Source organism: Eschrichtius robustus, chromosome 12, assembly GCF_028021215.1.
Source record: "Eschrichtius robustus isolate mEscRob2 chromosome 12, mEscRob2.pri, whole genome shotgun sequence".
Taxonomy (NCBI): Eukaryota; Metazoa; Chordata; class Mammalia; order Artiodactyla; family Eschrichtiidae; genus Eschrichtius; species Eschrichtius robustus.
The window spans coordinates 87,763,661-87,779,645 of NC_090835.1; the positions used below are offsets into that span (position 1 = coordinate 87,763,661).

Here is a 15,985-nt window from a genome sequence, read left to right on the forward strand (position 1 = left end):
CCTTTGGTTGAGAATTGCTAATTTTTGATGGCGAAATCGGGAAGCTTAACCGCCGAAGCCGTAGAGAGTGCGTCCCTGACGCTTAAGCGCATAGACCACGTCCATGGCGGTGACAGTCTTGCGCTTGGCGTGCTCGGTGTAGGTGACGGCGTCCCGGATCACGTTCTCCAGGAACACTTTCAGCACCCCGCGGGTCTCTTCGTAGATGAGGCCGGAGATGCGCTTCACACCGCCACGCCGGGCCAGGCGGCGGATGGCGGGTTTGGTGATGCCCTGGATGTTGTCGCGCAGAACCTTGCGGTGGCGCTTAGCGCCTCCCTTACCCAGACCCTTGCCGCCTTTGCCGCGCCCAGACATGGTTTTGAGAGCAGCAAACCAACAGCAACTGACGAAGAAGGGGAGAGCGGATCCTTATATACCTACCACCTCTCCCCGGCCCAACCCCCCCCAAAGAGAGAATGGAAAGCGCGCAAACCGGAAGTGTGACGCCAACAGTCCCCTCCCTTAATCCCGCCTCCAAGCCGCGGGAACTCCCGCGGAAGGGCGGGGAGGGCGGGGAGGGTGGGGCAGGTGGGAAGAGATCAGTTTGACCAATAGTCTTTGCTTCCGTGCCTGGGCTACTGTTTTAACTACAGTACTTGGAGGAATTAGGCTTAGAGGAAACATGATTCCAAATATCCTAAGTAGAAGAAATACTTAAAAAGGCGAAAGTTTATTATCAATAAATTTTGATAATCGTAAAAAATATCAAGATCAAAGCTAGAAACGTAAAAATGTTTATACTCTATATACTATTCCTGTTTGTTTCACAACTAATACTCACAAGGCCATGTTTTTAAAATGCTCTGCAAATGCCAATCATTTCGCGTGCCTCTGAAACTCTGGCTCTTTACTAAGGTAAGAGAAAACAGTACTATTTACATAAACACTTATAAAGGGCCAGTGTGTTCGCATACGCAGTGGATATTTAGACAAAAATTATCCATAATCCGACAAGTGTTGATGCATGTCTTTTCATTCCCAAGCAGATGCAAAGTTATACTGAACAACTTGAGTTGGAAAGTTAGTTTCTTACAGCCCTTACTTGAAAACATGGGTGGCTCTGAAAAGAGCCTTTGGTTGAAATTTCAGAGAAAAGCAGTAATTATGCCCGCTCCCCGCGGATCCGGCGGGCTAACTGGATGTCCTTGGGCATAATGGTAACACGCTTAGCGTGGATGGCGCACAGATTGGTGTCCTCGAAAAGACCCACCAGATAGGCTTCGCATGCCTCCTGCAGTGCCATCACCGCCGAACTCTGGAAGCGCAGATCGGTCTTGAAGTCCTGGGCAATCTCACGCACAAGGCGCTGAAAAGGCAGTTTACGGATAAGAAGCTCCGTGGACTTTTGGTAGCGGCGGATCTCGCGCAAGGCCACCGTGCCGGGTCGGTAGCGGTGGGGTTTTTTCACGCCGCCGGTGGCTGGCGCACTCTTGCGAGCCGCCTTGGTGGCCAGCTGCTTGCGAGGCGCTTTGCCGCCAGTGGACTTACGAGCAGTTTGCTTAGTGCGAGCCATGACAAGTGACAGGTACACAGACGTACCGAATATTAGCGCAAAAATATCGCCCGGCAGTTTGCTAGTATTTATAGTACTTAAGGGGAAGTGATTGGGCGAGAAAAATGTTTAAATATTACGTTACAGGCTCTGATTGGTCTACATTGAAACTTTACAACAACCGTGCAGTTTCATTGGCCACTAGGTTATATCCTCGGCTCTTTCCAAATTGTTTTTTTGTTCTTTTCCACACACGATTTTCATGAGAATGCAATGCCTTGGGCGTTACCTTTTCGAAAAAGCAGACCTTAACTTCATTGGTACTGTACTTCTGTATATTTATTTAGGTTCTGGGGGGGAGGGGAGATTGAGGGACTATTGCCCTAATGTACTCTACATTCCCTGCTCGGTAACCCGATAACGGATTATAAATTTCCAAAACCATTTCACAAAAAAAGTAATCCCTCTGTAACGCTTAAACTGACTGAGAAACTTCTTTGAAACCTACAAGATGTAAACTCAAGCACAGTAAAATCAAACTAGCATTTCCAGAAATATTTCCTGTAACAAGGCACTTTTTTGTTAAGTGTTTATGCTCTGACTTTACACTTGGAACTTCCTGAAACTTAAGTTTTCTAAAGTTTAGAATACATTTAGCCGGGTACAACGCCGGACACACAATCACGCCATGCACGACGTCTCAGAAGTTCACCTATGAGGAGCAGGCGATGGACTAGGGCCTATGAATGGATTACGGACCAAAACTAAGACAGCTTAATATTGCCAACGACTGATCCTATACGTCATGTAAAATAGTCGACTTTAAGAACACCGAATGAGAACCTTTTATACGAAGAGGCGGTAACCCAGATTCTACCTTCTGATTGGCTAAGTTTATTATACTGGGTAGCCATTAAGAAAGGAGATGTAGCATCCTTCATTTGCATGGAGCGTTTCTATTGCATTTGAAGCTGTTTAACCCGTTTAGACACGGGAGGTACAATTATCTAAATAAGAAAATTGCTGCATGCAATTATCTAAATAAGAAAATGCTGCATGCATATTTTCTCTTTTAAAAGCTTTGTTTGATTAGAAGCCACGTTTATTACCCTAAGAAAAATTTATGTCTTTCCAGAAATTTTCACTTACGAACCTTCAGCTTGGAGAAAGATTGTATACCTGTGTTATAAATGACTATCCTTCAAACTAAGACGCATAGTTCCAACTGTTCTTTTTCAAGTTCTTAGAAATTACATAATGCATTTTGTAAATACAGACTCTCAAGAAAACAAGTAACAAAGGGTGGCAAAGAAGATGGACGAATCGTGCGTCTGGAACCCTTACATTATTGGCCACAAGCCGGAAACAAGCTCTTATGTTGTTTGAGGGCTACCAGGGAAGCGCCGGTTACTGAGGCCCGTGCGGACTTGTTTGAAAACCGCAGTCGCGCGCGCGGGAATGGCTGGTCATTGCATTCTCCCTGCTGCTAGGCGATCCCAGGGCAGAATTGTGAGGGGATGTCATCCAGAACGGGGCTGTGAGAGGGGCATTTTATTCTTTCAGTAGTTAGCCTGATTCGCAGTCTGAAGTCGTTTTAGCATTGTTGACGCTTTTACAACCACAAACAAGTTCTAATATGTTATCCCTGGGCTGTGCTTCCACACTAAAGCAACGTATCCCCCACCCTCGCCCCGACACCCACACCCACACTTCCCCGCGTGCAATGCCTGTCCGGGAACAATTCAGTCCACCCAGTGCTTACTTGATGTTTCTCTTGTGCTAGCTTTTGAGCTTGGGATATGTTGTGAGGATGAAAAGGGGTCGAAAGTTCGTTAAGTGCATTAGACTGTAGAAGCAAGTTGCAATTACAGAAATTGCGTGCTGTTTTCCACCGGTGCAGCTTGAGTGTTAATTGCGGTGTTAGCCAGTTCTTTTGCTTTCTACAATTCTTTGCCCCAAATAGATGCACGCTGGTTCAGACCAAGGGCACCGGCGTCTCGGGTCTACCACACATCACTCAGCGCTGCCAGGAAAGGCAATGGCATCGATGAGAACTTGTCCCAAACCTGCAGACCAGGCCTACATCCCCTCGCTTTCTGCTCTCCCTCCCCAGTCACTCAAGACACGTTTTGCATTTATTGCAGATTAGAAACAAATGTCCTTTTGACATTGCTTCCTAGAGGCGAGGTTTCACGTGAAACTCCTTGGATTCTTACGTGATTGCCTTCTTTACAGCTCTTTCCCACCCCACCTCCCCCTAGGAAAAAACCCTGCTTTTTTAAAGAGAAGTAGCACCCTCTGATGGTAATAGGCGGCAGAGCCGTACCCTTCCCTGCCTAGTATTTCTGTCTCCATTAGGCGACCGGCGGGGGGGATGGGGGGAGGAGGGGGGCAGGGTGCTGTCTGGGTGCCTCAGTGCAAGCGGCAGGGAAGAAGGCCTATAGGCCCCAGCGGCCGGCATTGGCCTTCGGAGACCCGGCGGGGCGCGCAGGGGGCGCTAGGGTGCCGGGGGCGGGCGCCAGCGCGCACCAATCACAGCTCAGCCTCGCCCTATAAATACCGCGCGCTTGAGCCGCTCGAGTTTTACTGCCTTGTCAGGTCTTAGTAGGTTGTGTAGTCTTTCTTTGCTTCCGTCATGTCCGAGACCGCACCGCCCGTTGCAGCTGTTTCCACTCCCCCTGAGAAGCCTTCAGCTGGCAGGAAAGCGAAGAAGCCTGTGAAGGCTGTAGCAGGCGCCAAGAAGAAACCCGCGGGTCCTTCAGTCTCGGAGCTAATTGTGCAGGCCGTTTCTTCTTCTAAGGAGCGCAGCGGCGTGTCCTTGGCTGCGCTCAAGAAGGCGCTGGCGGCCGCCGGCTACGACGTGGAGAAGAACAACAGCCGTATCAAGCTGGGCCTTAGGAGCCTGGTGAGCAAAGGCACTCTGGTGCAGACCAAGGGCACCGGCGCCTCGGGCTCTTTCAAGCTCAACAAGAGAGTAGCCTCGATGGATAGCAAGCCCAGCGCCATAAAGGTGGCAGTGAAAGCGAAGGTAACAAGTTCTTCTAAGAAGCCCAAGAAGGCCACCGGGGTGGCTGCTAGCAAAAAAGGTGTCAAGACTCCGAAGAAGGCTAAAAAGCCTGCGGCGACAAAGAAGTCCTCCAAGAGTCCCAAGAAGTCCAGAGTTGTGAAGCCTAAGAAAATAAGTAAGAGTCCTGCTAAAGCCAAGGCTGTGAAACCCAAAGCAGCCAAAGCGAAGGTGACCAAGCCAAAGACTGCCACCAAGCCCAAGAAGGCAGCACCGAAGAAAAAGTAAAAGTCCCACTTGGAAGTTGCTTCCAATAACCCAACGGCTCTTTTAAGAGCCACCTACTTATTTCAGGGAAAGAGCTTTAAGTACACAGCTCTCCTGTCTTACAAGTTTCATAAATTTCAGCCCCCATGCAAATGCAGTGTGTTTAAGCCAATCCTTGCTCCACGTCAGAATTCTTTTGAGGTTAAGTTAAATTCTCGCTGTGGGATTTGTAAATTGATTCCTGAGGAAGCTGGTGTTTTTGTTTTTTGTTTTTTTTTTGGTCTCCCAAGTGATTTAAACTTCAACGCTCAGGAGCTTATTTCCCTAGTCCCGTTTTAACCTGAAGCTTACATCTCTACCTGTACGTTAGAAGTACCTGGGGGAGCTTTTTGAACCGATTCTGAAGTCCCACACCCCAAACATTCGTCCTCAGTGGTAACTACCTGTAACTGCGATTGAACCCGTGGCTGAGGCTGGGTCCGTGTACTATGTGCTCGTTTGTCTACTCAACGTTTCCCTGGCGTTCTCTGCGAGACCAAAGTGGGGACATTATGTTCTTGGGCAATATTGCTAAATCGGCTTTTTCCAAAATTGAGTGGCCCTGAAAAATGCTTTTGAGATGTGGCTCAAGAGCTGTCTGACCTTGGGAATGACGGTGATCCTCTGGCTTACATGGCACTCAGATTGGTGTTCTTGAGCTCACCAGGTAGGCCTCACACGCCTCCTGCAGGGACATCACAGTCGAGCTCTGACCTTGCAGATCGTCCATGCTCGGCGACTTACCCTGGGTCCATTTGCAGGTTGTCAGCTAGTCCCAGTTTCTCTTTATAGAAACAGAACTGCCCTGATTGGATAATATTTGAAGCTCCCACTCTGTGCCTAACTAGATCGTATTTCTCCGCCTGCAGGGTTTTCAACCCTGGTGCGCTGCACCACGTTAAATACTCTGGGACACTTTCATAGAATTGCCCCTTTAAGCTTTTGAAATTTTAATTCTGGGATTCATTTTAATAACGTCTTTTTTCACATCCGAGAAAAAAAAAGTACCATATGTTGAGCCAGGTTTACTCACTTTTACTTAATGAAGCTCAATTAGTTGTAAAACTTTTACATATGTGCATACAAATTCTTTAATAGTCAATTGTTTTATGTTTTGTCTTTTTTTTCCCCATTGTTTTGCATGGCTCCTTGCATCCCCTTAATGTCTGCCTTACTGTCACTTCACATCCCTACTCCCCTTCCCCAAACAGGTATGTAGCTATTCATGTTTTCCTTTGAATTCAGTCTTTTACATACACTTATCCATAAACATGCATGATTGTTTTCTTTTTCTGGTAGGGTTTTATTATTATTTACAAAATGGCGATATATACGCTTCTCTGCTTTTCTCAAGTCAAATCTTTTTTTTTTTTAATGTCCTGCATGTGGAGTAGAATAATTTATTCATCCATTTCATATTGATAAGTATTGACGTCTCTATTTACAACTGCTGAGCATGGTGCAATAAACAATAGAATTCCAAAGCTGAAATTGCTAGATTAGTTAGAGTGTATTTTAAATTTCAGTTGGCCCTGACATAGCCTGAAAATGGCTCCCCCTCCTGCATTCCAACCATCAGGGTGTGATCTCATTAATTTCTGCCAGTCTAAAGGGGGTAAAATTATTTCACATTGTCACTTTGATTTGCATTACCATGACCACCAGTGCATCCTTTCTTTAGGTTTATTGGCCATTTGAATAAGCTTTTCAGAGAATTTCCATTTATATATCTGTTAATTTTTCATTAGGCAGTTTGTCTTTTTCCTGCCTAATTGTGTTTTTTATATGATAGAAAAATGAACCTTATACTTATCACCTGTGTTGCAGATAGTTTTCTACTCTTGGCTTTTATATCTATATTTCCTTTGTTTATGGTATATTTTCCATTTATATGTATTATATAAAATTTATTAGATATATATAAAATTTGAATATTAGACATTTTAATCACAAATGTATCTTTTATAGCTTCTAGATTTCCACTCTTGGTTTAGAAACTGAATCCCACCCCTCCATTATTTATTCACCTCCTAGCTTTTCTTCTAAAATTGTTTGCTTCTTAAAAAATGTTTACTTTCTAATCCGTCTAGAATTTGTTTTATGTAGTTTAAGATAGAATCCAAGTTTACATCCTTCCAGATGGATGGCCAGTTGTTTTAACACCATTTGTTAAATAATCCATTCACTTCTCACACTGAACTGAAATATATCATTTTTGTTATTTATTAAATTCTTATATAATGAGATCTATTTCTGTATTCTCATTCTTTTCTACTGTTCTCTCTGTATGAGTCATGTGTCCTTCTCAATTCTATTCCTAATTAATTTATTTCCTTGTTTCTATTGTGAATGGAATACTCATTTCCTATTTTTAGGTCTTACTGCTAGGAAGGAAAAAATGTATTGATATGTTATATCCAGCAAACTTACTAATTTCTATAATTCTACTTCCTTTACTCCTGAAACTGAGAGCCCCTTGAGTTTTTCCTAGTCATTAGCAAAATAATTTTAACCTTTTTTGTTTTCCTTAAATGTGACTACCAAGCATTTAATTTTCTTTTTGTATAGCATTTGCTAAGAATTTCCAAAATAAAGTTGAATAATATTTTTAGGAGGCATCCCTTTTTAGTTCTTGGTTTTCATTAGCATGGTATTAAGTGTTGTCCTTTAGAATAATATCTGTTATTAACTTTTTGTATCTCCATTATATTTAAATGGTTACCTTCAATTCCTATTTTACTTTAAAAAAAATTTTTTAATGGCTGCCGTACTTCATGTATTGATATAATCATATGGTTTTTCTCTTTTAATTTGTTCAGTGCTTTCTTAGATGTTAAGCCCTCAAACTCAATGTGGCTGAAAGAATGAGATGAGTTTTCCTAAGACGGTCATCTATAAGAGAGAAGCAAGTGTGTTGTGGTGGAGTTGGGGGAGAGTGAGTCAGAAATTCTGTTGTGAAATTTGCAGAGTCCAAGAGATTACCAAGTGGATAAGGGAGTAATCAACTGGGTTCAAATGTTGATGATAGACTGAAGTGATTAGAAGCCTGAGAACAGTTCCTTGATTTAGCAGTATGGAGGTCAGTAGTTTTGACAAGAGTAGTTTTGAGGAGGATGGAGTTGAATTAAGATGGAGTCATTGGTCTATGGATGGCATTTAAAGTCATAAGACTTGGTGAGGTCACCAAGGGGGCGACTGAGGTAGAGAAGAATATAAAGAAAGGGGAAAGGACAGAGGAGACCTGGCCCTGATCATTTATCATCCATAAATCTGAATCATTATTCTACCTCTTTGTGCTTCCATTTGCTTATTTAAAAGCAAAACGGTTAGATTAGTGTTTTTCATGGCCTGTTAGGAATAGAATCGACTAGAACATATTAGAGTGTGCACATTGTAAGGATAAATACGGCTTCCTGGAATTTAGGCTTCAGACACTTATGTTGTTAGGCATATGCGTGTACGTTCTGGGTCATAAAGAAGAAAGCATATCTTATTGGGGTTACAATCAAAGAAGTCTGAAACCCAGTGGTTAACATGCTCTTTATGGTCTTTTACAATTCCAGGAGTCTATTGTTTTGATGTTCTGACCACAGAATTATATCAGCTCTAACATCCATGTAAGAGGAGACAGACTTGAAATCAATCTCATTGATTGTCTGAGAGATCTTCTGAGACAAGTAGGTAAGAGTGGTGACACAGAAATTATATTCTTTACTAATAATTGGTTTGATTATCCCTGCCTGTGGGGTTTTTTGAAAGAAAAGAGAAAAGAGAGGGACAGAGAAAAGAACAGAAGGTTATATGACTTCCAGAACAATTGAAGACCAGTGGGGCCTCCTTAAGAAGATATAAACCATAAATAAGGGGTTTTGCTGTGTAAGATGTACAATAATAACACATAAAAGAAAAACAAAAAAAAAGATGAAGGGAGAACTCTCTCATCTTGATGCTACAAGTTTTATTGTATCCTATGTGGCCAAAGTAAAAACGGGGAATATTGGGAGAGGAGAAGGGAATTTGTCTAGAAGTCAAGTTCCACACCACTGTCCCTGACGACACAGTTCCCCTTCCACTATTTCTTTATGCAAATAGAAATGAAAAATATATATACTCTTCCTTCTCACCCTTTCATAGGATAATATATACATGTTCTCTACCATTGTTCGCTTAGCAGTATGTCCTGGAGCTGTGCCTACAACAGGAAACAGAGGTCTTCCTTTTTCTTTCCATGGGTACATGATATTCATTGTGTAAAGGAACAACGGTTTATTCTGGTTTCAGAAGCTCTCTATATATTAGTGAGATTAGCCCTTCATAATAAGAGTTGCAAAATATTTTTTTCAGATAGTCATTTGTCGTTTAACTTTGATTATGATAAAATTTGTTATGCAGCCTTTTTATTTTTACATAATTGAATTTACCAATATTTTCTTTCATGGCTTTTGGATTTTGAGTAATATTTAGAAACATCTTTCCCACTTCAAGAATCAAAGGAATTCGCCTATATTTTCTTTAAGTACTTCTGGCTTTTTGTTTTGTTTCGCTTTTATGTTTCAATCTTTGATCTACTTGAAGTTCCTTCTGGTGTTTTACAAATGGCTATCTAGTTGTCTCAGCACTATTAAAAAAGTCCATCTTTACTCCTAGTGATTAGAAATGCTTTCTTTATTGGATACAAAATTCCTGTATTACTTGTCTATTTCTAGACTTTCTATTCTGTTGTGTCAGTCTTTCTGTTAAGCACTAATACCACATTGTTTTAATTGAGAATTGATGATCCTTTATAAAATATGAATAAGATCATCCACTCTTCCTGTTCTTATTTTTCAATTATAGGGCAATTGTAGGACAATTCCAGCTTTTCAAAGAACTGTGGAATTCTTAGAGCTAGAAAAGCCTTGGAAGTCATTTAGTTTTTGTTTCTGCCAGGGAAAATTCTGTAGGAACTAACGTGCTCTCTGAACTCCACCCCACAGCATCTCCTTACCAGCTATTAAAGGCCAATAATACCTTAAGGGTAGTACGCTTTTACGTCAAATCTATACTGAGCCATGGTCAATGCAAAAAAGTGAGAAGAAAGGGGAGTACGTTTTATAATTTGTAGGTGCTCTCTTTGAACTAATTTATCACTTCTTCCTCTAAACTCTCTGGAGGGTCACGATGCTTCCCTTTCCACATGGGAACTGCTAACTACAAAGGGAGTATGTAAGGAAGTAGGTGAAATATTCTCATTCCAGTGCCTAGGAAGACGATGTAGGTTTGGTAAACAGACACTCTCTGCCACACTTCTGTATGTTTCTGTTTTTTAAAGGCTCATTCACTTATTTGTTGACTCTTCAGAGAGAGGGCAAAGTCCAAGTATGCAAGCCTAGACAATGTGTAGGTTGAATTATGTCCCACCCACCCCCCCTTCCCCCGAAAGTTATGTTTAAATCATAACCCCCATTGCTTCAGAATGTAACCTTATTTGGAAATAGGGTGGTTGCAAATGTAATTCAGTTAAAATGAGTCCACGGTTGAATAGAAAGGGCCTCTCTGATTGGCAATTCCTCGTAGACCAGCTCCGGCCAGTTCGCGGAACGCGCGGAGGCCTCGACTCCATCCTGCGGCCGCCCGGCCGCCCGTCCCACCTGCCACCCGCCCGCCAATGTGGAAGGGAGGCCGCAGCCCAAGGGCAGTCCCCAGGGGTCCTGCCGCCCGCCCACCCTGCTTTAGCTGGGGGGACACACGTGGCCCGAGTGGGGGTGGGACCTTGAACGCCCCCAGGACCCGCATCTGGAGAGAAGTGAGAGTGCCCCGTGGAGGGGGGGAGGTGCTGAAGTTATCTTGTGGCTCGTCTGGGGTGTGGTGGGCCTGGGTAAGGCCAAAGAAGTGACACCTGGCGACACCCCCCGGGGAGAAGACCCTTCAGCGTCACCTACAGAACCGCAGGATGTCAGTCCTCTGCCTGAGCTCCCCTCTCTCACGTCCACATCCCTTTTTAATTTGTCTGGAGCAGGCCAGTCTTCAGTAAGTTATTTAAAAGCTCTCTAGGTACCGGAATTTGCTTCAAGGGTTGAGAACCACTGATCTGGGCGGAGCCCCTCACAGTAGTGAATGTTGTTTCTTCGTCGATCTCTAAAACTGAGTTAATATTTTTCTGGAGTAATGGTAGGCCCAGAGAAAGAATTGAATTACCCAGGATTCCACAAAGATTAAGTGATGGTGGCCCAAGAATTCATCTTCAGCAGGTCAGAAATATAAAAGTGCTTTGCAATCATTATATAAATTAACAAAAATCCTGTTTATTGTGTTGTATACCGAGTGCTTTGTGCCTGAGCACTTCTCATTACAAACTGGGATTATTGCCCCACTATTACACTTGAGGAAGCGGATGGAGGCACAGAGGGGTGGTGTCACTTGTCCACTTGTAAGTAAAATCAGAAATTGGACATAGATCTGGCTGGACCATAGAAAGGTGGAAATTTTTATTTTTAAACTTTACCTAATACCTTTAATGGATCACAGGATGTCCAGAGAACTAAAACAGGAACTCAGGAGTGGCATCAAGATTGAAAAAAGGAAAAACACCAGTCCCATCCTCAGAGAACCTAGAGAAAAGAGACACAGGGAGACTGATGGCGGAGATACAAGATGTGGGAAAGAGAAGGAGCTCTGAAGACTGGAGGCCCTGCCCATGAATTGGAGTGATGAGCGGACACCCAGTTCCTGGAATATGACAGATTGGATCATTCTTACTTGTCCAGGGGCATCAGGATAAACTCAAGGAGATTAGCATAGTCTCTTGGCCACAAGCTAATTAACATGCTAATCAAGCACCTTCTTGAACAACGATCGCTGTCTTCCTTATTCCTGGTGAAGAAGGGACTTTTTTGGGGTGAAGAGCCTATGTGCAGAGCTTCCTGCATTTCCAATCCCAGCTGCCTGATAACGCTGTTCCCTCCCTGCGAGTCCCAGAGAACCGGTGCACAGACTCCACTTGAGGCTGTTGGTGTGAGTGGGCGTGAGAGGCAAGGCTGAGAGAGGAGGATATGAGGAGCCATTCTCACAGAATCCCAGGCACTGAGGCTGTTTGTGTGGATGAAGAAAGTGCAATTATTGATGGCGCTGAGAGCTCTAATCGACCTTGTCTTTGGGGAGAAACTGGTGCTGAATCTATGGAGGACTAGGGACTCAGAATGTCTGCATCTCTGTCCCTCCTTAATTTAGATTTTGAGACTGTATGCAGCAAATTTCTTATGATAGATTGCAAAAATCGTCCTGAATTTATCTCATCCTATTGCTCGTTACAATGTGACATTGTAGCTCCTCTCATCAAGAGGTGGAGTTTATATCTCTGTCCATTGAATCTGGGCTTGGCCAAGTGATTTAACAAATGTGACCTGAGCAGATGCTTGAAAAGAGCCTGGCACATTGCAGCTTGTCCCCGTCTTGGTTCTCCCACAGGCCTGAAACACCTATGTTATGAAAGAGACTGAGCTCGTCTGCTGGAGAATGAAGCACCCAGTCAACAGCCTACCAACTGCCAGACTTGCAGGTGAGGCCATCCTATATTACCCAATGCCAGCTGACTCTCCAGTTGATAGAGGCACAGGAGAAGAACCAGCAGAATTCAACCCTGACTACAAGAACCACCAGCTGACCTACAGAATTGTAAGTGAATAAATGGTAGTAGTTTTAAGCAAATAAGTTTTGGGGTGGTTTGATACTCATCAAAAATTGGCACGTGCTTAGTGAATGGCCATGAGTTAGTCTTCTAGGACAGTGACAGCTTTGCCTGTCCTTCAGGAGAAGCAACCATGCTTCTGCAGCAAATCCCAGATGCATCCAGCTCCTTGTTCTCTTCCCTCCCCCTCCTTTTTTTTGTTTTTCATTTTTATATCCCTCCCTTTCCTACGTTAGGAAACAGAAGTGGGGATTAATGAAGTGGTCTAGGCTCCAGTGATGTTTTCACCTGCAAACTTTAGCATTCTCCATTCCCATCTCCTTGGAAAGATTCTCCCATCTGATTCACCAGCCCATAGTTTTCCACATTATCAAAGCCCCTCCAGGTTCCCAGCTCCTGGAGGGGTTGGCTGATGACAGTGAGAGTTATGGAAACAGAAGAGGTGGGTAGGGGAAGTGGGGGAAAGGGAAAGAGGGAGATAAGAATATATCAATAGTATTTTAAATAAATGTTCATATACTATGACTTGGAAACTTTCTTTCAAAAACCCACCCTGAGGAAAACAAGAGAAGTGAAAACCTACTTACATACAATGATGTTCATTTGAACATAAGTTATAATTGCAAGAAACAACCTGAGCGTATGTGCTATTAGATCACTACAGTCATTTAAAACCACATATTAGCAAGTTTAATGCCATGGGGGAACGCTCACACTGAGAAAAACATGCAAGACCAAATATATGTATGGGGAAGGTGATTTACCACCACAGTAGGAGGGTTCATTCCTTAGAACTGAGAGTATAATTTATTGTATTTTACAGTATTCCATAATAAATATCTGTTAATTTAATCATTTAATATCTATATCTTTCTATACATATATTTATATATAGAAAGCAGACAAGAGTGGGGGAGGTAGCAGTGGTTGCTGTCTCTGAAAAGTTGAGCTCAGATCTGGTTGTCGGTGAAGGTGGTAACTAAGATATGACCCCAGAATGCAGGGTGCTGGCACAGGGAAGGTGGAAAAGGCAGTCACAGGTGCATTCCTGACCTGGTTCCCACTTTGAGCACTTGCTTTCATTTCCCTGGATGTCCTCTGAGGCACTGTGTAGATGGGGTCTCAGAATTGTTGGTCTGAAGCTCATCTGGTTGAAGCTTTATCCATCCACACCATTCCCTCTTCAGTTGAAGTTTTACTCCTGGGATGTTAATTCCCTAACACTTCCTGTCTGCCAAGCTGGTGGTCCAAATGAGCTCACCCAACTTCAGAAAAAAGCTGGGAAAGACTACTCTGAACCTAGAACACATTATGCTCAAAGGCTCTTAGACCAGAATGACCTTGGCATTGTCTAGGACCGAAGAGAAGGCCACTGTATATGGAAAATGAGACGTGGGAAGAACAGATTATTAATCCAGGAAGGCAAGGTCTGCAGGGCCAGAATTTGCCTTCTAGGACGTTATGAGGAGTTTGGACTTTACCTGAGAACAGACTCTTTCTGTGTCAGTTGGACTGTTTATGTTCCTCTGCCTCCCTCAGTTGCTATCCTGTCTGTCATTCCTGCTGTTCCCTGCCTGTCTGTGTCTCTGGTCCTCTGCCGCAGCACCACGTACACTACACATACCTGACCCTTCATGCAATTACAGGGGGAGGGGGTGTCAAAAAGGTATGAGGAAGGGGCACCAGAGGGCCCTCTTCTTTTGTTTCCTGGCTAAATATGTACCAGATGCTGAGGGCTTTCCAGACTGGACACGTGAGACATTGGGCTGGGTGGGTGTGGGAGCCGCACTCCCTGTAGCTCTCTGATGAATCTTGCTCAGAATCCTAACAACGTAGAGCTAAGCTGCCCGAGTTCATGTACTGCCTCACCAAGGCGGAAGGTGGCTTTGGACTAAGTTCTGGCTAATGGGATGCAAGCAGAAGGTTGTAGGGTAGGTAGTAAAAGATAGCTCTTGGATACATGCCCTTTGCTCAACTTCTGTATCTCTTTCTCCATCTTACCTCTTGGAATGAAGGTGTGATGCCTGGAGCTTTAGAAGCTGTCTTGGATCCTAGGGATGGTGGGAGGGTTGCTGGAAGGCTTGGCGATTTTGTGGAGTTGCCATACCAGCCCTGGACTTTCTGGATTTCCTGCACTTCCCCATCTGGACTGACTTTACATGAGAGAGACATGAACTTGTTTCAGCCACTATCCTTTTGGGTTTTCTATTCTATAGAACTTAATTGAGTCTTCAGTGGTACAATGAGTTGCTATCCTTAAAAAAAAATGCAGTCATAAATCCATCTGCTCTTTATTTGTTTTGCTTTTTTTCCCTTATTTAATTGGAATTCTGTAACTTTCTGAATTTCACTTCTACGTATTAGTCTGTTTAGATTTTCTTTCCCCCTCTTCGGTCAGTTAGGTCTTTTAGTTTCTTTTTTAAAAAGTCACTTAGTCAAGATTTTCAGTTTTATATGCACATAATTCTTCAAATTGTTCTCAAAATTATCTCCAGTATATGCTTTTTCATGTTTCCATTTTTTCCGTATTCTCCTTTTTAAAAAATCTTTATTAGAGCAGCCAATGGTTTATCTAATACAGTAGAACTTTTAACCCATAAGGACAAGTAGGACTTATTTTTCTTTCTATAACTTGCCTGCACCACAATCAACTTGTAATTTTATCTTTATTATCCTATGGTTTCCAAAGATTTATTTTGTTAATTAAAAAATTTTTTTTCTTTAGTTGAATGGTTATCATTATTTTTTCTTGGTCAGCAATTTAAGTGTTTAAGGACATAGAATTTTCTCTGAGCAAAGCATTCTAGGCCCTGCCACCGTTTTAACGAGGCCACCCCTCACTGGACAGGACTATACTTGGATAAGACAGGACTGCAGGGCACCTAGAGGTAGAGATGAACTTAGCAATATCCAGATGGTGCCTTCATTTATCCTGCACGAAGGCGGGGTCTCTCAGTTATCCAGTGGGTCTGAGGCTCCAGAGTGGGTACGTGTGCTTGGACTATGGGGACAGAGAACAAATAACATTGGGGTTGCTTGTATAGGGGAGGAAACAATCATTTTCCTCTACCCATCTTAGGTTCTCCAACTAGGAACCTGTAAATTAGACTAACAAGAGAAAAACAGTAAGTTTATTAACATGTTGTGAGATAATAATAAAACATATGTATGTGTGTGTATATATATATATGTATATATATATATATATATATATATACACACACATATACATGAATACATACACACACACACACACGCACATTGGCCTCTTCCCTTGGTTCCTAGTACAGAGCTCCTAAATCCCTTGGAACTTCCTAGGTGATAGGAATGTCTCTTGCTCTAATGAGGCAACTCTTGGTGGGCTCCTGGATAGATCAGGATGGGGGCTGATCACCAGAAGAACCAGGCCATGATTAGTTGCTTGGAACTTTCAGCCTCACTCCCTAGCCTTCGGGAATGGAGGAGGGGCTGGAAA

At 43.2% G+C, this 15,985-nt stretch overlaps 3 protein-coding genes across 3 annotated transcripts; 1 reads left to right on the top strand and 2 right to left on the bottom strand.

Moving 5' to 3' along the window:
* Positions 1-45: 45 nt before the first annotated feature.
* H4C1 (H4 clustered histone 1) lies at positions 46-357 on the bottom strand. The gene has a single exon (XM_068559111.1). It carries the CDS (start codon positions 355-357, stop codon positions 46-48), a length of 312 nt encoding a protein of 103 aa, XP_068415212.1.
* Positions 358-1,144: 787 nt separating this feature from the next.
* Positions 1,145-1,555, bottom strand: H3C1 (H3 clustered histone 1). The gene has a single exon (XM_068558487.1). It carries the CDS (start codon positions 1,553-1,555, stop codon positions 1,145-1,147), a length of 411 nt encoding a protein of 136 aa, XP_068414588.1.
* Positions 1,556-4,169: 2,614 nt separating this feature from the next.
* Positions 4,170-4,826, top strand: H1-1 (H1.1 linker histone, cluster member). The gene has a single exon (XM_068558217.1). It carries the CDS (start codon positions 4,170-4,172, stop codon positions 4,824-4,826), a length of 657 nt encoding a protein of 218 aa, XP_068414318.1.
* Positions 4,827-15,985: the final 11,159 nt, after the last annotated feature.

Bases quoted from the DNA above. Each gene is read 5' to 3' on its own strand.
- H4C1 (XM_068559111.1), bottom strand. From the start codon at position 357: ATGTCTGGGCGCGGCAAAGGCGGCAAGGGTCTGGGTAAGGGAGGCGCT.
- H3C1 (XM_068558487.1), bottom strand. From the start codon at position 1,555: ATGGCTCGCACTAAGCAAACTGCTCGTAAGTCCACTGGCGGCAAAGCG.
- H1-1 (XM_068558217.1), top strand. From the start codon at position 4,170: ATGTCCGAGACCGCACCGCCCGTTGCAGCTGTTTCCACTCCCCCTGAG.